Consider the following 22,293-nt stretch of genomic DNA (forward strand, 5'->3'; position numbering starts at 1 on the left):
CAATTTCGACGAAATTTCCTATAGCGAGTCAATTTCGACGAATTTCCTAAATTAATTCCTATAGCGAGTCAATTTCGACGAAATTTCCTATAGCGAGTCAATTTCGACGAAATTTCCTATAGCGAGTCAATTTCGACGAAATTTCCTATAGCGAGTCAATTTCGACGAAATTTCCTATAGCGAGTCAATTTCGACGAAATTTCCTATAGCGAGTCAATTTCGACGAAATTTCCTATAGCGAGTCAATTTCGACGAAATTTCCTATAGCGAGTCAATTTCGACGAAATTTCCTATAGCGAGTCAATTTCGACGAAATTTCCTATAGCGAGTCAATTTCGACGAAATTGCCTATAGGGAGTCAATTTCGACGAAATTTCCTATAGAGAGTCAATTTCGACGAAATTTCCTATAGAGAGTCAATTTCGACGAAATTTCCTATAGAGAGTCAATTTCGACGAAATTTCCTAAAGAGAGTCAATTTCGACGAAATTTCCTAAGGAGAGTCAATTTCGACGAAATTTCCTACAGAAAGGCAATTTCGACAAAATTTCCTACAGAGAGTAAATTTCGACGAAATTTCCTATAGAGAGTAAATTTCGGCGAAATTTCCTATAGAGAGTCAATTTCGACGAAATTTTCTATAGAGAGTCAATTTCGACGAAATTTCCTATAGAGAGTCAATTTCGACGAAATTTCCTATAGAGAGTCAATTTCGACGAAATTTCCTATAGAGAGTCAATTTCGACGAAATTTTCTATAGAGAGACAATTTCGACGAAATTTCCTATAGAGAGTCAATTTCGACGAAATTTCCTATAGAGAGTCAATTTCGACGAAATTTTCTATAGAGAGTCAATTTCGACGAAATTTCCTACAGAAGGGCAATTTCGACGAAATTTCCTATAGAAGGGCAATTTTGACGAAATTTCTTATAGAGAGTCAATTTCGACGAAATTTGCTACAGAGAGTCAATTTTCCTATAGAGAGTCAATTTCGACAAAATTTCCTATAGAGAGTCAATTTCGACGAAATTTCCTACAGAGAGTCAATTTCGACGAAATTTCCTACAGAGAGTCAAATTTCCTATAGAGAGTCAATTTTGACGAAATTTCCTATCGAGAGTCAATATCGACGAAATTTTCTATAGAGACAATTTCGACGAAATTTCCTATAGAGAGACAATTTCGACAAAATTTCCTATAGAGAGTCAATTTCGACGAAATTTCCTATAGAGAGTCAATTTCGACGAAATTTCCTATAGAGAGTCAATTTCGACGAAATTTCCTACAGAAGGGCAATTTCGACGAAATTTCCTATAGAAGGGCAATTTTGACAAAATTTCTTATAGAGAGTCAATTTCGACGAAATTTCCTACAGAGAGTCAAATTTCCTGCAGAGAGTCAATTTCGACGAAATTTCCTACAGAGAGTAAAATTTCGACGAAATTTCCTACAGAGAGTCAAATTTCCTATAGAGAGTCAATTTCGACGAAATTTCCTATAGGGAGTCAATTTTAATGAAATTTCCTATAAAGAGTCAATTTCCACAAAAATTCCCATAAATATTCCGTACTTTCAAACTTGCGTTAGAATATTCATCCTTTCTTCATTTTAAATAATATCCTTTAATTTCTTCCCTTTTCAGAATGCCAGTGCAGTCCTGTGGGTTCGATTGGAAATACCTGTGACAAACGTTCCGGCCAATGTATGTGCCTGCCGAATGTGACGGGACGGCGTTGTGACAAATGTAAAGCTGGCCATTGGAATCTCACCCAAAATGTTGGCTGCCACGACTGTCGCTGTGACCCCTCAGGCTCAAGGAGTCATGAATGTAATCCCTGGACAGGACAGTGTGATTGCAAAATTGGAGTGGGTGGTCAAAGGTGTAATGAGTGTACCGATGGATTCTTTGGCTTCTCCACGGATGGATGTCAACGTTGTGCCCCCTGTCCGGGTGAGGGTCAAGTGTGTGATCCCATCAATGGTCGTTGTGTGTGCCCACCGTTTAGTCGTGGTTTGGGTTGCAGTCAATGTGTTAGCGGTACATGGGGTTGGCAACCTCGGCTGGGTTGTCGTGAATGCGAATGTGATCGTGTGGGTTCAATTGGCCAGTATTGCCATACCATAACGGGTCAGTGTCAATGTCGTGAAGGTTACACCGGACGAAGATGTGATTCGTGCGCTGTGGGTTATTTTGGCTACCCCGAGTGTCGGCGTTGTAATTGTGATGTGGACGGCTCATTCGTGCGCAGTGATGGCCTGATAGCCTGTGATGCCAATGGCCAGTGTCCGTGCAAAAGTTTGGTGGTGGGTCTGAAGTGTGATACCTGTATGCAGTCGACTTTTGGTTTGTCAGCCCTGAATCCGGAGGGTTGCACCAGATGTTATTGTTTCGGCCGGGCCACGGAATGTGAACAGACCGATTGGTCTTGGGGTCATGTGCGAATGTCAGAATCACGTAACTTAACGGTAAATTATATACGGCCCTCGCATGTGACAAATCGGGAATTTGAATATACTGTGGTAGTACAAATGTCGGACTCAAAATCCTATCGCGAAGATGCCGAAATACAAAATATGTATGGTTTGAATTTGATACCGCGCTCAACGGGAAATGTGACAATTGGGTCGTATACCCATCTCTATTATCCCTTGTACTTCCAATTGCCTCCACACTTTTATGGTGATCGCATCAACAGTTATGGGGGTAATTTATATTTCACCCTACTCACTGAGGGTGGTTCGACACCGTTGGATCGCAAGACTCTTTCACGTTATCCCTTGGTCCAGCTGCATGCCCACACAAAAATGATTTTGGATTTCTATGAATACGAAACATTTGAATATTCAAGAAATGAGACGTATCGCGTGCCCTTGCATGAATCCTATTGGAAATTCCACAAAAGTGGCCAGGCCGTGGATAGGAGTACAATGATGGCAGCCCTGCAGAATATAAGGCATATTTTTATACGAGGTTCGTGCTTTGCGGATTTCACCGAGGTCATGTAAGTAGCTGGAAAATAAGGGTGATGGATTCGATTATTTTTTTTTTTTTCAAAAATTCCAGTTTACAAAATGTCCACATGGATTCGGCAATTTATGTCCATGGCTCCACGAACATGATTGCCAAGGGTGTGGAGAAATGTAAATGTCCCAAACGTTATGATGGTCTTTCGTGCCAGGATCCGGGCCAGGGATTTTATAGGTGGCGTAATATAACCGAAACCGAGACAATTTACATTGAGGAGTTAATTGGACGTGCCGCCCCGTGTAACTGCAATGGACGTAGCAATGAATGTGATCGGGAAACGGGAGAGTGCTTGGTGGGTTTCACGCTTTTAGAATTTAACCCTCATCCTGTATTCGAAGAAAAAGGGTTTTGAATTTTTTATTGGGTGTCAATTTTTTCAAAAATAGAAGTTATCTATGGAACATAGAAGGCTTCTTTGCGTTAAAGTATTCTTAGAATTTTTTTCTTCCGAAAAATTCTGACATGTTTCCGGAATATGGCGTTTAGAGTATTGCTAGAATTTCAAAATATTTCTACAAAAACTTATACTGAAAAAAATTTACCCCAAATTGCATTTATCCAGGTTCCCACGAGGAAAACAGGACAATAGAATTTTTTATTTAAAATAGGACTTGGTGGACCCTAGATATACGTCCGACACTTTTACTTAAAAATTCAAATCAAATTATAGTTCCACACATAGAAATCGAAATATCAAATAAAAAATTATAAATTTTAACGATTCAAATTTGTTGAGCAATTGTGACCCGTGAACACAGGATGAGGGTTAAAGGCGATATTTTCCCTGGAAAGGATCTGACTTTATGTTGTTCCCGTTCTTTTAGAATTGTCGTGAAAACTCTGGCGGCCGCCATTGTGAACAGTGCGCCGAGGGCTTTTATGGTGACCCGAATTCAGCCTATGGCTGTCAGGCTTGCCCTTGCCCTGAAACCAGCCGCAACTTTGCCAAAGGTTGTTCTGTGTGGCAGGGTGAGGTCAATTGTGTTTGTCGCCCCGGCTATATGGGCAAATTGTGTGATCAATGTCGTCCTGGTTACTATGGCAATCCTTTGTCCTCCCTCGGTGGGGTGTGTAAGCCCTGCAAGTGTAATCCCTATGGCATACGGCAGGAGGGTTGTGATTCCTTGACAGGTCAATGCTATTGTCAGGCAGGGGTGACGGGACTCAAGTGTGATAAATGTCTGGCAGAACGCCATCATTTGGAGGAGAAGGGTTGTCGATGTAAGTTTTTTTTGTTGGAATTTTGTTTTTGAATTGGAAAATAAATTTGAAATACTCGCTTAGTGTGTGACAACTGCACCTTATTGTTACTGGACTATGTGGAACTGATTGGCCATAAACTGAGAAGAGGTGTTCACAACATGGATTTGACGGGTATACCCCCACCCTATGTCAAGGTGGAGGAATATGAACAACAATTTGAGCTACAAAATCGCCATTATACGGATTTCAACGAGGCCCGCAAGCTGCTGGTAAATTATGACAATAATGCCCTGCTGAAACTTGATTCCCATGCGGAAAATCAAAAATTCCAAAATCGCAAAGCCTTGGCAACGGCCGAGAAAAGGACCTTTGCCATGGCCGTCTTGGTACAAGATGCCTCACAGCTGTATTTAGATTTGGATTCAATTAAATCAGGGATACTGGAAAACATTGCCACCCTGGATAACTATGGCAGAGGGGCCCACCACCTGAGTTTACCCTCTGCCCTGCAACAGGCCAGATTTTATTTGGACTCAATTACTCAACATCGTGATTCGCTGAATGAGATACGCTCCGCGGCCACCTGTGCCTGGCATTATTTCTATAAATTTGGCAATGCCTCCGACTTGGCCTACGATCAAAAGGGTAAAATTGAAATGTTTTGGCGTGATTTAAATCATTCGAATTATCGCATCTCGGATATGCGTCTGCATGCCGATCGTACGGTGGAAATGCAAAATGAAATTGAAGATGTTCTGGAGCATATAAGAAATTTGAAAAGTTATACTCTGGAAGATTATCAACAGATACGAGATCAAAAGAAATTGGTAGAGGAGACGTTGAAGGAGATTTTAATACCTCAGACAGATGTCCTTGTGGAGTTGAATGTTGCGAAATTAGAGGAATTGAGTGGAAAGGTGGATACAATAACACGTCAGTCGACCTTGTTGAATTCAACGTTGGATAATAATGAGGCGGTGCATCGTGAGGTGAGAAAACATTGGCTGCCCAAGGCTCAGAAACATGCCGCCAGGCTGCTGGAAAGATCCAATGAATATGCCAGACAATTTCAGCCGACCCGGCAGGGGGCAAGGATTGCAATGTTGGCAAGGTAAGTTAGTTCAAAGAAAATAATGATAATATAGGGAGCTCCAAATTCATTGTTGACCTGTAAAATGGTCGATCAGTTGGTACCTTGACTTAATTTCAAAATAAATTTGAAATCAGTTATATGTTTTATTCAAAAGTGTACTGAGTGACCTGACTTATATGCCCAGATCTCCAGACATCAAAATTAATAAATGTTTTATATTTAATTTCCATTTCGAATATAGTTCGGCCCACAAAAACATTTCCGATGCCATCGAAGCAGCCCATTTGGCCTCCAGAGAGGCCAGGGAACGTGTATATGCTGCCCATCATAAGTTATATCCTCGCATGGGACTATCTGTCATAGATAGGGCCCGTTTATCGCTGCACAATTCAAATCTCTTGAAGAAGCAGGCCATGAATAAAATTCAAGATACAGAAGGTAAGTTCCTACACTGAATGATATAACCACAATAGAGCTACAAATCTGAGCGGCATAATTTTTAACGATTGAACAATTAGTTGGCAACTCTCATAAGTTCCCTTAGGCTAGTTTACGCCTTTAAAAAAATGCAATCAATAAAATCCCCTTTTTAACCCCTTCTACCCCTTCCCCACCCAGTTCTAGAGAAACGATTAAAATTCCACGAGAATAAGGTCGAGTCCATCAAATCACACATAATGGAGGCTGGCATCAAAACCAACAATATATCCACCATAATTCCGTCCATGCAACATACCACCTCGCGGAAAAATGCCATTGAAAGTATGGACATGGCCTCAAAGACCAGTGATGAAATGAAATCACTGACCTACAAGACCCAAGAAGTACACGATGACATACGAAAACTAAGAGAAAAATTTGCAATTCTGGAACCTGATTGGGAAATCAAATTGGGTATGGCAGAGGAAAATATTTCGCTGACGAAGACCAATGTACGCTTGGCCAATATTTCCCTTACCTATGTGGAGGAACAGGCCATCAAGGAACAAACAGAATTTGATATTTGGAATAATTCCATGTCCAAACAACTGCAGGAGCTGCGCGATCAAATTACCAAAGCCAAACATGCGGCGGAGGGTATTAGGATTTCACTGCAATCAGTGGGACCAAAATGTTTGAGATCTTATCTGCCGGCCTCCTATGGGCTAACCACCTCGAATAGCATCAAAATAAGTTTTGCCCTGGCCAACAGGAATGGCAACTCACCCCTGCTTTATATACAAGGATCCGATGATCGTTATATTGCCTTGGATCTGTTTAAACGCCATGTACGACTTCTGTGGAATTTGGGTGGCACCACGGAAATTATTACTCACCCCTTGGAAATTCAGACAAGGGATCCCCAATACGATGATGCCTGGTATCATGTGGAGGTAAATCGCACTCTAAATATTGGAAGTTTACTGGTGAGGCGCATGAATAACTATGGGTCCTTGGTGCCCCAAACTCCTGTCACCGGCAGTACTGATGTGGAATTTACGAGATTTTTCCAAACGGCTGAAGATCGTATTTATTTGGGTGGCTATCCCAAGGTGTTGAGGACCAAAGATTTACAATTGAGTCCTGGCCTAAATGTGGTGGTACATAATGTGGAGGTGGACAATCGTCCTTTGGGTTTGTGGAATTTCGCCTCCAGTGAGGGCAAGTGTGGTGGAGCCATGATTGGGGCCCAGGAATCCAGTTCATCATCGGTGGCCCGACACTTTAATGGTCTAGGCTATGCGGAGGTAAAGAAATCACGACCACGGCCATATCGCAAGAATTTGTTTGCCTTGCAAATGACCTTTAAGACTTTGGATGAGAATGCTTTGCTTTTCCTGGCGGTGGATGATAAGAATGTAAGTTTAAGGACACTATCCTTCAAATATTTTTGTTTTATAATTCCTTTTTCCCAATTTCTTCCCTTTATCCCTTAGAACCGCTCGGTATCAGTTACCTTGAGTCGTGGTCGCATTATGTTCCGCATTGACTATGGTGATGAATCGAAATTGGAAATAAATACCACCAACAAATACAACACTGGAAAATGGGTCAAAATTGAGGCTGCCCGAGAATTTGTGCCCAAACGTGGTACGGAAAATGGCATTTTACGTGTTAATACAGATCGTCCAATAACGGGCTCGCCAACGGTACCCATTAAGAGCAACATGTTGCCAGATCTATCGAAGGCTGTATATTATTTGGGTGGTGTGCCACCTGGTTTCACATCGGCTACTTCCAAGGCTCCGGGAGCTGATAACCCCTTCTTGGGTTGCATGATGGATGTCCAGGTCAATGGTGAGACCTATGATCCGTTGGAGGGTTCAACGCATTACGGTGTCGAGTCGTCGTGCAAGGAGATGATAACGAAGTGAGTATGAGTTTTTTAAATATTTTTTTGGAAATTTTGAAGACCTGAGGATTTTTTTCGGAGTCATGGCCTCTTCTAGAAATCTTTAAAAACATTTTAATTTCGAACCTTGGTTCCTAAAATTTTTGAGAACTCGTAGTGAAATTTTGCTATAAAATTCAAGACAATCTAGACTATATCAGACCACTTCTGCTGGCTCCGCCACCATAAATGTTAACTACGAAAAAAATCCTAAATATAAAAAATGACTTTATGAGACCAGTATTGGACTTTAGTCCAGTATTTAATTTCGAAAATGGTTTTGAAAAACGTTCATTTTGGGGAGATGTAGTAACCCTGGGATTACAATTTTATCGAAGAACCCCTTTGATTGCTTCTTATTTGTTTTATTATTCTCTAATTTTTTTCTTCTTGCCCTCAATCTTCTCTCCCAGGGCCGGTTTCAGGGGTCAAGGCTATATTGAACTTCCGGCCCAGTCGCTGCGCAAACGGGCCAATGCTGGCTTTGTGTTCCGTACCCTACAAAATGACTGCCTACTCATGCTCTCCGCATATCCTCCCGAAGTCGAGGAGGACTACGATGCCAAAGATATTAAAGGCAACTATTCCATATCACTTGTTGATGGCCATCTCCAAGTATGGGTCAATTCGGGACGAAGTATGGTGAAATTGAAGTCGAATGTTTCCCTCAACGATGGCGAATTCCATGTGGTTAATTTGTTGAAAAACGGACGCAAACTTGAGCTAATGGTCGACGATGAATTACAAGAGAGCAAAAATCTCATGGGCACCCCAACGATGGTCAGTATGCCTCGAGATGCTGGTGGTCTGTATATTGGGGGTGCACCAAGCTATGATGAGTTTACACCATTGGCGCCAACATTTAATAAACTGGAAGGAGCGATACGAGATGTTGTCTTCAATAATCGAACGGTGAACTTTAATCAAGCTCTATCCTTTGTCAATGTACAAATCGGACGTAATGGCCCGGCCATGGGTAGTGTCAATGGCTTGAGTGACATACTAATGAAAACTGAGCCCATGATCGGCAAAAGCTTTACGGCAGCTCCCGAAGGATGCAAAAGGGTAAGTGAGAAACTTTAATTTTAAACAAACCTAAGGGGAAGGGACTTGATTTTTAATTTTTATATTATTTTGAAAGCCTTAAGCTATCAAAGAGCTTTTTTAAATATTGGTCTAATTTTGCATGTAAATATTTATTAAATTGTTTTTAATTTCTTTTTTATAGGATTTTAGTTGTTAAGTTATGTTTTTAAATCTAAAATAAGAAACACCCCCACCCACACTCGCCTAAAATCGCACAAACGCGTGCAAGCGCTCGAATAAAATAAAGCTCTAAGCTTTAAGCTGAAAGTCAGAAATATGCTACTAATTGCCATAAATCAAAAACTTTTTAACCCTTTCGAATATATTCTCGCCATAGAAAAGGGTCATCGCATTCAGGACTAAAACCAAATAATAATAATTTAAATGTAATACCAATTAAGCTCTAATTGTTAAGGATAATTTACATAAACATTTGGCAATAATAACTACTCATAAGACTTTTACACCCCTCCCGGGGGGTGGCATAACATTGGTATTGGTTAAACAAAAACAAAAAGTTAAGAAAATGTTATTAAAACACACATCATTGCAAATTGTAAATATTAAAACTATTTTTAAGTTTTTTTTTTCAATCAACACAACACAACTCACATCACTTCTTAATCATCATTGCTTTTTGTGTAGTATGTCGTCTAAAAGCTTTCATATTTATAATTTTTAAATTTGTTTTTGTAAAATCTCACTATTCATTAAGTGATCACATCATTCATTTCATTCATTGGAATTTGGCTAAATTTATTTTTAATTAATTATTAATTTGCTAATCATCATTACATCTTTTTTGGTTTAATTTAAAAATAAAGCTTTTATATATTTAACAAAAACAAAATAAAAATCATCATGGTTTTATTTCAAAATTAACCCTCGATATTTGGCATTTTTAATCAATCATAACCAGAAAAAAGCACAAAAGCTTTGTGACAGTAAGTACTTAACACAAAAAACCTTCAACTTTGGATTTTGGGAAAGCTTTTATGCAAGTGTTATCTATCACACAAAAATCAGTGTTGGTCTAAAGTGTAACCCCCCTCCATTAAGGTCTTGGGCACATTAATAACAAATAACAATAACAAAATGCACATAACCTCAAAATTTCTGTGAAAAAGCTTTAAGGAAAATAAAATCAGAAAACCTCAAACCAAATCACCTAGACTAAGAAGAAGTTCTCTAGAGGACAGATAGTAGAAAATGTCATATTCCACAATACTATTTGAACAACAAATCGTATACTCAACAGAATAACACAAGTTCCCCAAAATTTTCTATGGAAAAAATTAAGTTCCACAAAATTGTCTATAGGAAATATTGTATTCCAAAATATTTTCCATAGAAAATATTATGTTCCACAAGATTTTTTGTAGAAAATAATGTGTTCCACAAGATTTTCTATAGAAAATATTATGTTTCACAAGATTTTCTATAGAAAATATTATGTTCCACAAGATTTTCTATAGAAAATATTATGTTCCACAAGATTTTCTATAGAAAATATTATGTTCCACAAGATTTTCTATAGAAAATATTATGTTCCACAAGATTTTCTATAGAAAATATTATGTTCCACAAGATTTTCTATAGAAAATGTTAGGTTCCACAAGATTTTCTATAGAAAATATTAGGTACCACAAGATTTCCTATAGAAAATATTAGGTTCCACAAGATTTTCTATAGAAAATATTAGGTTCCACAAGATTTTCTATAGAAAATAATGTGTTCCACAAGATTTTCTATAGAAAATAATGTGTTCCACAAGATTTTCTATAGAAAATAATGTGTTCCACAAGATTTTCTATAGAAAATAATGTGTTCCACAAGATTTTCTATAGAAAATAATGTGTTCCACAAGATTTTCTATAGAAAATAATGTGTTCCACAAGATTTTCTATAGAAAATAATGTGTTCCACAAGATTTTCTATAAAAAATAATATGTTCCACAAGATTTTCTATAAAAAATAATGTGTTCCACAAGATTTTCTATAGAAAATAATGTGTTCCACAACATTTTCTATAGAAAATAATGTGTTCCACAAGATTTTCTATAGAAAATAATGTGTTCCACAAGATTTTCTATAGAAAATAATGTGCTCCACAAGATTTTCTATAGAAGAAATCATGTTCCACAAGATTTTCTATAGAAACTAATGTGTTCCACAAGATTTTCTATAGAAACTAATGTGTTCCACAAGATTTTCTATAGAAACTAATGTGTTCCACAAGATTTTCTATAGAAACTAATGTGTTCCACAAGATTTTCTATAGAAACTAATGTGTTCCACAAGATTTTCTATAGAAACTAATGTGTTCCACAAGATTTTCTATAGAAACTAATGTGTTCCACAAGATTTTCTATAGAAACTAATGTGTTCCACAAGATTTTCTATAGAAACTAATGTGTTCCACAAGATTTTCAATAGAAACTAATGTGTTCCACAAGATTTTCTATAGAAACTAATGTGTTCCACAAGATTTTCTATAGAAACTAATGTGTTCCACAAGATTTTCTATAGAAACTAATGTGTTCCACAAGATTTTCTATAGAAACTAATGTGTTCCACAAGATTTTCTATAGAAACTAATGTGTTCCACAAGATTTTCTATAGAAAATAATGTGTTCCACAAGATTTTCTATAGAAAATAATGTGTTCCAAAAAATTTTCTATAGAAAATATCATGTTCCACAAAATTTTCTATAGAAAATAGTGAGTTCCACAAGATTTTCTATAGAAAATACTATGTTCCACAAAATTTTCTATAGAAAATATTAGGTTCCGCAAGATTTTCTATAGAAAAAATCATGTTCCACAAGATTTTCTATAGAAAATATTATGTTCCACAAGATTTTCTATAGAAAATATTATGTTCCACAAGATTTTCTATAGAAAATATTATGTTCCACATTTTTTTATAGAAAATAGTCTGTTATGATTTTTTAGAAGAAATATTACGTTTCAAAATATTTTCTATAGAAACTATTACATTTCACAACATTTCTGTGCTAGACGAACTATAAATACGCTATTATGGGAGGGATGGCATTTTTTGCTGAAATGTAGTTTCTGAATGTTCTCCTAGATTTTTGTTGTTGCTGTTTCTGCTTTCTTCTTTCTTTCTCGATCTCCAAATATTACTATTTTCTATTATTTTCCTATCCATTAGGTTGGCAGCTATTCCTACGAACCGAATGCTTTTAAATTTGGCGACGAACCCTACAGCTATGCCCAGCTACAGACCCCCATGCGTTATTACTGGCAAAAGAATTTCCAAATTTCATTCGATTTTCGTTCCTTCTATCCGAATGGTTTGATATTCATGGCACCCGGTATGAAAGATAAGCAAAAACATTATCTCGCTCTCGTATTGAAAGATGGTCATCTTTTATTGATTGTAAGAGGTAGACGTCGTGAAGAGTTGCCCTTGCATGCCAAATTGAATGATGGCGAATGGCATCATGTAACATTGATGTGTACCGATCGTAAGGTGACCATGTCCGTGGAAATTGGAAAAACCGATCAGAAAACATCCGCACAAATGAAAATACCGAAAAAGATATCCGCCTCGAATGTTATGTTTGTCGGTGGTTTGCCCGAGAATCCACCGAAAATGCCCTCGGAATTACTGATGCGTATTGAACCGTTTAAGGGCTGTTTGCGTAAATTTGCCATTGCCAATAATACACAAGATTTGGCTAAGCCGGGCAAGCATTTACATGTCGGCCAGTGTTTCCCGCATGTCGAAAGGGGTTCGTACTTCCCCGGAGATGCATATGCGGTGTATAGTAAGTATATGGAGACCATTTGTGTGAGGGACTGAGGAAATACTTATGTTTTGTATAACCTTCTTTGCAGAACGAAATTTCCATGTCGGAAAATATTTGGAATTGGAAATGGAATTTAGAACTTCTGAGCTGTCTGGAATACTGCTGAGTATATCGGAACCTACCGGCTTTCCGGCTCTGTCTTTGGAATTATTTAATGGAAATGTAAGTAATTTAAATTCTCATTATGGTTTAGTCAGGGTTAAATTTTAAGACATTAATAATAAAAACTTACCTCAATGATAAAATAAAAAGTTCCACATCAGAAATTTCGGCCACGCACCTAAAAAAAAATAATATTAAATTTTATATTCATTTTTAAATTTATTTTATTTATTTCTTGAATTATTTTCTTTTTCTTTGTTTTTATTTCATTTCTTTTTTTTTAATTAGATTATTTTCTCTTGTGACCTGGGCGATGGCAATCCCTTCCGCGTGGAATCGCTGTTGCCCACAAAATATGCCTTGTGTGACAACAAGTGGCATAATATTTCTGCTTTATATGACTACGAACAAATTGCCCTGAGAATCGACCAAATGCCAGCCACAATTGCTGTTGCCCAACAGAGAACGGTTGGCAAGGTACAGACCAAATCACCGCTCTATATAGGAGGAATACCAGGTAAGACAAAATTTTCTTTATAAACAACCTAAGTAAACACTGTGTTGTGTCCGGCACGTATAGACGTTACATCAATAAACAATTAATAGAGAATATATAAAACAAGTAAAAAAGCTGTAAGTTCTGCCGGGCCGAACTTTTAATAACCTCCACCATTTGAAACGAATTTGGCAATTGAAAAAAAAAACTTAAAAATTCTATTGAGATTTTAAAAATACCGAATGTAGCCGTTATATTAGGGTCTATACGACGATGTGGACCTGCATAGGCAACTTTTGTCATAAGCCATTCGGGGAATAATGTAGCTAAAATCATTAAAATACCGAATATAGGAAGGCACCGTTGTATGGTGGCTATACCAAAATGTGGATCCGCACATACAATTTCCTGTCTTAGGCTGTACTATTCATTACAAATTTCAAATACCAAGTTTGAAACCATTCCGGTGAATAATGTCGCTAAAATCATCAAAATATCGAATATCGGGAGATGCCGTTATATGGGGGCTACAAGAAGACGGGGACCTGCACAAAAAAATGTCTGTCTTAGGCTGTAGTATCCATTACGGACATCAAATATAACATTTAAAAAAATTCCGGTAAATAAGGTCGCTAAAATCATCAAAACACCGAATATAGGGAGGTACCCTTACAGAATGAGAGAAAAAACTGCAACAAAGTCAAAAGCCATAAAAAATGTCGGAAATAGCATCACATTTTAGATAAGTTAAGATTTGTTCGAATTGGTCTACTTTGGCACGAATTATGGCCTTCAAACGGCGAATGAAACCGTCACACGCTGCCCGAATGTTGCTCTGAGGTATTTTGGCCCATTTCCGGCGAAGCGCTTGCTTGAGGTGATCGACATTTTGGTGTTTTTAGTGCCAACCTTGCTTTCCAAAGTACTCCAGACACAATAGCCAAACGGACTGGTATCCGGAGATTTTGGTGGCCATTGTGCGCTGGAAATGAAGCAAGGAAACTCATTTTGTAACCATTTTTGGGTGGCGCGTGCTGAGAGCGATGGTGTTGAGTCCTGTTGTCCAAGGTCTGCGACCAAAATGTTTGTGTGACCAATGCTTTACTACACCCTACAGACCATCGGCTGTTATGGCGGCCCACACCATCACCATGGCCAGCGCTTGAGTTCTGGTGGCCAAGCAAGGGTGCACATTTTCACCTGACCTCTTTGGCAAGTAAACACGATCGATCATTTGTTTGTTTACAAACTGCTGGACAACGAATGTTTTCTCATTGGAGAAAACCAAATTCGGCAGTTCACCACTTTCGGCCAAGCGAAGCAACTCTTTAGCTCTTTTGATTTTTCTTTCTGTTGCGGTGTAAGTTCTTGCACTTTTTGGAATTTCAATGGCCTTACCCCGAGCTCATTTTTCAATATTTTCCGAATGGAATATTGCGATATGTTCAGCTCACAAGCCATTTTTCGGGCATTTTCGGCCACTGCGACGCGGGCTTCGATCAAGTCGCTTCCTTACTTTTCGAACCATTTCTGCTGAGGTGGCTGTTTCCTTCCGTCCATTTCCTTGACGTCGGGCTACGCTACCAGTATCACGGTAACGAGCGATGGTACGAGACACAAAAGATTTATTCACATTTAAATGTTGGAGTTCTCTAACGATAGTCACTTGTGGTTTTGCGGTCAATTTTAACGGAATCACACTATCACGCTTGAATTCCATCACGAATAACTTTTTTCTGGAAAATTCTCACCAAAATGCTTTTGTGCGCCTGTAAACAATATAATGACCTGTCCTACTGGAATAATTTTAACAGCTGAAGTTGGTTGCGATTTTTTCATCTCGCCCTGTATATTTCTCAGCAGCGTAAAATTCTAAGGAGCCTTAGCCCTGTATGTCTGTTTTAATCACGATAGAGTCAAAACGAATTAAAATAGGAGCTAAAATTTTGCAAGATCACTATTTTGATTGCAGGCAGGTCAAGATAGAAAATGGGCTGTATTTGTACCCCCGATATTTGGTATTTTGATGATTTTAGCCAGATTTTTTCATGGAATTGTCTAAAATCCACACAAGGATTTGTTTGTAAGTACTTTACACCCTGAAAGAAAAGTGTCTATATAGGTCCACGATATCGTATAATCTCTATACAACGGTAGAAATTTGACAGAACAATTTGTATTGTGTTTTGAATGGTTGACATTATTTTGGTGGTTTTTGCCACATTTTTTCATAGTTTTGTTTAAAAATAGGTATTTATAGTTTGCGATGGCGGAACATGGTATATATAAGCCCGTAATGGGTTCTAGCTCCGGATATTCAGTATTTTGATTATTTTTGCCACATTTTTTCCATGGATTTGTCTACAAATTGGTATTTATACTTCATAATGGGCTAGCTCCGGCGACACAATATTGAAAATTCAGGTCCACGTTTTTCTATAACGCACATATAACGATACTCACCTATATTCGGTATTTTGATAAACCTAGTCACAAATATCCACGAATTTGTTTCAATTTTGGTATTTAAGAAGATTTGGTAGATGGTTCTTAAAAATACGATAGTTCCAGGATGTAAGGGGTCATTATGTACTAGCAGAAATAGTCTGCCCGTTAAGTCTACTAGAAGGATTTGAGAAGACGGAAAACAATTTTTTGGATATTTTAAAATATAAGATATATCTCTTTTTCTTTCAGACGTGGCCTCCAGCGGTTCCCTATTATCCCGTGAAAACTTTAAAGGTTGCATACGAAATGTGTCCATACGAAACGAACGGCGAGATTGGGTGGATATGGATGCCCTGCACAATGTTTTGCTCAGTGAATGCCTGGTAACGGGGAATTTAGAAAGCTGAGTTCACAAAACGAAAATCCTAACGCCCAAAGAGTATTATAAGGAGAAGTAGAAGATGGAGAAGAGGGTGGAGAATGAAGGTCGTATAAAATGTGATGCCATACTAAAAACAAAAATCAACTGCCATATACTTAAAATATTAAACAAAAAACAATCATGCAAATACATATGCGAAACAACAACAAAAGAAATACGCTTAAATCCAAGAAAGCTTCACAAAATCACAAAAGCTGTAAAAATGTAAAATTTTCCAAGAAATCGAAACGAGAGCCAACATTTTTTCCTTAACCCACTTTGGAGAAAGGAACTTTTGTGATATAGCTTTACTAGTGATTTTTCTCTCTCTCTCGCACACACATAAAGAGAGAAAAAGCTTTGGTAAAAGAAAACGTTTGTTCTTACTTTCCATGAATTTTGTTTTCGAAAAAAAGAGAAATATTTATTACAACCAGTGTCTGCATTTGATTGCATTATTTATTATAATTAAGTAAATGTATTTTAAATTAAGTTTTATGTTAGACAGATGAATAAAAACAAACACAAATCTCTTTTTTGCCTTTCCCCCTTTCCTAGAAATGCAATAGTTTAAGTAGTAGAGGCTTTAAATAAATACAGTTTAGTTTTTATTTATTTTTTACAAAACTTAAAAAAAAATGTGTTTGTTTTCTCTTTCGAGACGAGCTTAATGATCTGAAATTTGCAGTGAAAAGGAAAGCCTTAAAAAAAAATGTTCTTTATTATTTTGGTCAACACATACACAGGCCAATTTTTTTTTGTCCATACTATGACCTGAAACCCCCACAATATGTAGTTTAAAATATTGGTCCTGATAAAATGCCTTCAATTTCAGTAATTTTAAAATATTTTGAGAATGTAAAGTAAAAAAAAAACAAAAACTTAATTAAGAGCCTTAATTTATATAACCCCAGTGTATAGTTTTTTTTTTAAGTAGCCAACCACCATTTTAACGAACAAACGATGTATTTATAAATGTAATATGTAATTTACTATATATACATAAGAATCTCTTGTTTAAACAAAATATTTAATTAAGTGTTTTATATATATTATGAGTGTACAGTAGTTTTCTGTGTTGTAAACTAAACGTCTATTTTTTAAGAATTATACAAAAAATAAGAACTCTCATCCAGCATTTGTATATAAATTCATATACATTTTAAAATTGAAAATAAAAAAATATTTTTATGTAACATGAAAATAATTAGCAACTAAGTTCAAATTTCTTAAGAAAAAAACCCAAATATCAAAGCCATTTTTTTATTTATTTATTTTTATTTCTTGGTATACAAAAATATTTTTATAAAAAAACTATTATACATATATATTTTTTAAATAAAAATCAAACAAATTTTTACAAAATTAAGGGAAACATGTGTTAATTTGGCATTTCGAAAAAGGTAAGTGTATTTATTAAAGTATTTATCCAAACATTTTTCCGATGTTTTCTATCTCGTACTTTGAAGCAACTTTCCTTTTCAAATTTTTTTTTCAAAAACACCCAGAAGAATAAATGTGACATTTTGAAAGATTTTTTTTAAAAGACCCCAATAGAATGAACGTGGATTAAAAAAAAAAAAAAACAATTTCGAGGACCTTAAGTAAAAGAAACATAATTTTTTTAGTAAGAACAAGAAACTTTGACGTTTTAAATTTATTTCAGGGACTTAAAAAGAGACGAGGATTTTTACAGAATTTTTTTAAGGATCCCTAAAACAGAAATGTGTTTTTTTAAGAATGGGATTTTTTTTTACTTTTAGCCGCTCCAAAAAGAAGACACTGTGATTTTTTAAAGAATTTTTTTCCGAGGACCCCAAGAACTAGAAAAGTGGAGCTTTAAAGAATTTTTTTAAGGGCCACAAGATTAATTAGCCTTCGTATTTTAAAGAAATGTTTTCAATGTCCAAAAGACGAATTGACGTGGATTTTTTAAAGAATTTTTTCAAGGGCCCCAAGAACCAGAAATTCCGATTTTTTATGATTTTTTCAAGGACTCCGTGAACATGAAACGTGGACTTTTTAAAGATTTTTTTCGAGGACCCCAAAAATAAGAAATTCCGATTTTTTTTATAATTTTCTTCAAGTACTCCACGAACATGAAACGTGGACTTTTTAAAATTGTTTTTCTAGAAAAAAAATGGTTTAAAAAAAGCAAAACAAAAAAATAGGTGCCCCAAGAACAAGAAATTTTGAATTTTTTCAAGGACCCTAAAAATAAGAATCTTGGATTTTTGAAGAATTTTTGTTTTCAAGGACCAAAAGACCAATAAACCTTGACTTAAAAAACAAAATTCAAAGACCCCAAGAACAAGAAATACCAATTTTAAAGACATTTTCAAGGATCCCAAGAACAGGAAACGAGGATTTTTTAAGAAATTTTTTCAAGGACCAAAAGACCAATAAAAGATTTTTAAAGAGACTTTTTCCAGGATGAAAAGTACAAGAAGTATGGATATTTAAAAGATATTTTTTTAGGACAAGCAGACCCATAGACAGGGATTTTTTAAAGAACTGTTTTCAAGGGCCAATAAATGTGGATTTTTTAAGAATTTTGGTAAAGCACTAAAAGATTAATAAATGTTAATTTCTAAAGGATTTTTTCAAGGACCAAAAGACCAAAAAATCTGAATTTTTAAAATACTATTTTTCAAGAACCCCGTGAACGTGAAACATGAATTTCTAATAGTTTTTTCCAGGGCTAAACGTGGAATTTTAAAGACTATTTTTCAAGGAACCCATTAATGTGATACGTGGGTTTCAAAGGATTTTTAAATGATTTTTTTTCAAGGACCAAAAAGCCTATACATTTTGAATTTTTAAAGTTTTTTTTAAAGGGCCAAACTATCAATGGACGTGCATTTTTGAAAGAACTTTTTTTCAAGGACCTAAAGGAACAAACTATCAATAAATATGGATTTTTTAAAGAATTTTTTTCAAAGACCTAAAGGACCAAACTTTCAATAAACTTGGATTTTTTAAAGAACTTTTTCAAGGACCTAAAAGATTAAACTATCAATATACATGGATTTTTAAAGGACTTTTTTTAAGAACCAGGAAGCCAATACACGTGGATTTTTTAGAGAACTTATTGCAAAGATCTAAAGGAATAAACAAGAATTAAAAAAAATTCAAGGACTAAAGGACCAAATTATATAAATAAAAGAAAGAATTTTTTTGAAGGACTCAAAGGACCAGATTATCAATAAACATAGTTTTTTATTAAGAATTTTTTTTTTCAAGGACCTAAAGGACCAGGCTATCAATAAACGTGGATTTTTTTGAAGAACTTTTTTCAAGCACCTAACACATAAACAATAAACTTACCTAACACATAAACAATAAATAACTTTTTTCAAGGATCTAAAGGAACAAACTATCAATAAACATGGATTTTTAAAGAATTTTTCCAAGGACCTAAAGGACCAGACTATCAATAAACGTGATTTTTTTTTGAAGAACATTTTTCAAGGACCTAAAACATAAACAATAAACACGGATTTTTTTAAAGAATTTTTTTGAAGGACCTAAAGGACCAAACTATCAATAAACATTGATTTAAAAAAAATCAAGGACTAAAAATGGATTTTTTTAAAGAATTTTTTCTAGGACTAAACTATCAATAAAAATGGATTTTTTAAGAATTTTTTTAAGGACCAGACTATCAATAAACTTGGATTTTTTGAACAGCTTTTTTCAAGGTCCAAGAACATAAACAATAAACACGGATTTTTTAATTTTTTTTTCAATCTATCATTAAACGTGGATTTTTTTAAAGAATTTTTTCAAGGACCTTAAACATAAACAATAAACACGGGTGTTTTAAAGATTTTTTTCAAGGACCTAAAAGATCAAATTATCAATAAACGTCGATTTTTTAAAGATTTTTTTTAAAGAACTTTTCTGAAGGACCTAAAAGATCCAACTATCAATAACAGTCGATTTTTTAAACCTTTTTTTAAGGACCAAAAGACCAATAAAACCTGAGTTTTTTAAAAAAATATGGAATACATTTTTTAAATGGCTAAAAAACTAAAAAAGGAGATTTTTTAAAAAATGTTTTCAAAGTCCAAAAAACTAATGAACGTAGATTTTTTAAGGATTGTTTTTGAAGAAATTGACTTTTTAAAGAATTTTTGCAAGGACCAATATAACAATAGTCCTTGATTTTTTAAAGAACTTTTTTCAAGGACCAAAAGCCATCTTTTTAAGATTTTAAAGACTAACAAACTTGCATTTTTTTACTACTTTTATAGATTCTCTAGGGAATTCATAAGAAGGAACGTGGGTCTTTTTAAATTTTTTTTTCAAGGAACCTAAAAAAGAGGCATCGATTTTTTAAGAAGAAGAAACGTGGATTTGATTGGTGTTTTATGAAAGGAAGCCGACAATATCTAATTTATACCTTGAGGGTATAGCAATTGAGCATATTTTTAATTTTTTTTTATTTTGTGTATATTAGTATCAAATTTGGCTTGCAAAAGTTTGGTTCCACTGTATTTTACAATTTTGTTATTGCATCATATAAATTCAATTTACCATTTGATTACGATGTCATCGGTGTCATAAAGAAATCTACGCTCTAAATTGTTTTCGATAATTGTTTGACAAAAAGTGAGTTTGTTTTTTTTTTCTTCGGACTAACGATTTAAGACTTGAAAACCAGCAGGCAGTCACTGTTGGATAAAATAAAATTTACACAATTTTCGTTGCAATATTTTGTGTTTTTTTTTCGCCATACAAGAAAAAAACTAGAGCCATTAGCAAATTTATTATAAAAACAAACACGTCCATGTGGAGTTTCGTTTTTTTTTTTTTCAAATAAAACAGAAATTTATGATTTTCTGATACATTTCCATTTTGAGTTAAACGATTTGAGGTAGTTTGTTTGTTTTTTTTAATCAACAAAGCAATTAAAAGAAATGCTCCAAATTGTTCATTACTGATTTGATTCAATGTTCGAGTTGGCTTCCTTTGACGTAAAAAATGAAGAAATTAAAAATAGCAACGGCGAACTGCAAATATACAAATTTAGATTGTTGTTAATGTTTATGGCAGTTTGGCTTCAAAACATGACATATTTTCTTTTCATTTTTTTTTGTTGCCGGTTGGACTGGACTGGTTTTGTTTCATTCACATGGTGCCGAACATGTTCCATGTCCACACACTCCCACATTCATGGTAAATTGTTCAATTCGTTGCAATTACGAAGCCGGGTTTAGATTTCAAATGTTTTGATTTTGGGTTTTAGTTTCCTTTTGGCAAACTAACACACACACTCACCGATATTTACTCCAGGCAACCAACTCACACCCTAAATGAAGTGGGCGGCAAATTAGTTATGTCCAGAGAAAGTCCATTGACTGTCATCCGTTGTAAATGGAGTTTTAATTGGACAAATTTGAGTTAATTAAAAAATATTAACAAATCTTGTTGCGACATAAGATATGTGTTTGCCGCAAATGAGATTGCCGGAATTGAAATCATGTTAGATCGAAATTAAAACCAAAGGAATATTATGCTACATGTTTTTGTAGTGTTATGCAAGATTCGATGAAATATTTCAATTTATACAGGATATGTTGGCAATAATAATCGACCGTAGCATCAGAAAAAACGTCGAATATTATAGCGAAAATATCCTGGAGGGTGTATTAGAGCATTGGATACGCAAACATTTTGGCCGCAGACCTTGGAAATTCCAACAGGATTCAGCACCACCGCACTCAGCACGCTCCAACAAAGAATGGTTGCAAAATGAGGTTCCTCGCTTCATTTCCAGCGTACAATGGCCACCAAAATCTCCAGATACCAATCCATTGGACTATTGCGTCTGGAGTACTTTTGAAAGCAAGGTCGGCACTAAAAAATACCAAGTTGTCGATCACCTCAAGAAGCGCTTGGGCGGGAATGGGCCAAAGTACCGCAGAGCAACATTCGGTCAGCTGTGTGACGGTTTCATTGGCCGTTTGAAGGCCATAATTCGTGCCAAAGGTGACCAATTCGATCAAATCTAAACTTATTCTAAAATTGATGCTATTGTCGACATATTTTGCTTTCATTCAATGAAATTTAAAAAAAAAATGTAAAAATTATGGCATTTGACTTTTTTGCAGTTTTCTTAACTCACCCTGTATATAAAGGAAGTTAAACCGGCAATAAGCTCTAAAGTTACAAATTTGTTAATTAAGATGATTTGCATTGG

The 22,293-nt window shown here is 35.5% G+C and overlaps 1 protein-coding gene and 1 long non-coding RNA gene across 2 annotated transcripts in view; one reads left to right on the forward strand and one right to left on the reverse strand.

Annotated features, from left to right (window-relative positions):
• The window catches only part of LOC101892460 (laminin subunit alpha-1), a 195,994-nt gene extending 179,277 nt beyond the window's left edge, over nucleotides 1-16,717 (forward strand). The window contains exons 8-19 of the mRNA XM_020038479.2: nucleotides 1,644-3,003; nucleotides 3,066-3,321; nucleotides 3,854-4,250; nucleotides 4,314-5,343; nucleotides 5,567-5,763; nucleotides 5,944-7,163; nucleotides 7,242-7,675; nucleotides 8,110-8,761; nucleotides 11,961-12,579; nucleotides 12,650-12,783; nucleotides 13,012-13,240; nucleotides 15,917-16,717. Of these exons, the coding sequence (XP_019894038.2) occupies nucleotides 1,644-3,003; nucleotides 3,066-3,321; nucleotides 3,854-4,250; nucleotides 4,314-5,343; nucleotides 5,567-5,763; nucleotides 5,944-7,163; nucleotides 7,242-7,675; nucleotides 8,110-8,761; nucleotides 11,961-12,579; nucleotides 12,650-12,783; nucleotides 13,012-13,240; nucleotides 15,917-16,074 (6,686 nt within the window). The 3' untranslated portion in view covers nucleotides 16,075-16,717. The remainder of the gene's footprint in view (nucleotides 1-1,643; nucleotides 3,004-3,065; nucleotides 3,322-3,853; nucleotides 4,251-4,313; nucleotides 5,344-5,566; nucleotides 5,764-5,943; nucleotides 7,164-7,241; nucleotides 7,676-8,109; nucleotides 8,762-11,960; nucleotides 12,580-12,649; nucleotides 12,784-13,011; nucleotides 13,241-15,916) is intronic.
• Nucleotides 1-22,293, reverse strand: part of LOC109613530 (uncharacterized) — a 154,850-nt gene that overhangs the window by 20,140 nt on the left and 112,417 nt on the right. Inside the window, exon 4 of the long non-coding RNA XR_002195043.2 lies at nucleotides 12,854-12,901. This is a non-coding gene — a long non-coding RNA (uncharacterized LOC109613530). The remainder of the gene's footprint in view (nucleotides 1-12,853; nucleotides 12,902-22,293) is intronic.

This window comes from Musca domestica, unplaced genomic scaffold, assembly GCF_030504385.1.
Source record: "Musca domestica strain aabys unplaced genomic scaffold, Musca_domestica.polishedcontigs.V.1.1 32, whole genome shotgun sequence".
NCBI lineage: Eukaryota > Metazoa > Arthropoda > Insecta > Diptera > Muscidae > Musca > Musca domestica.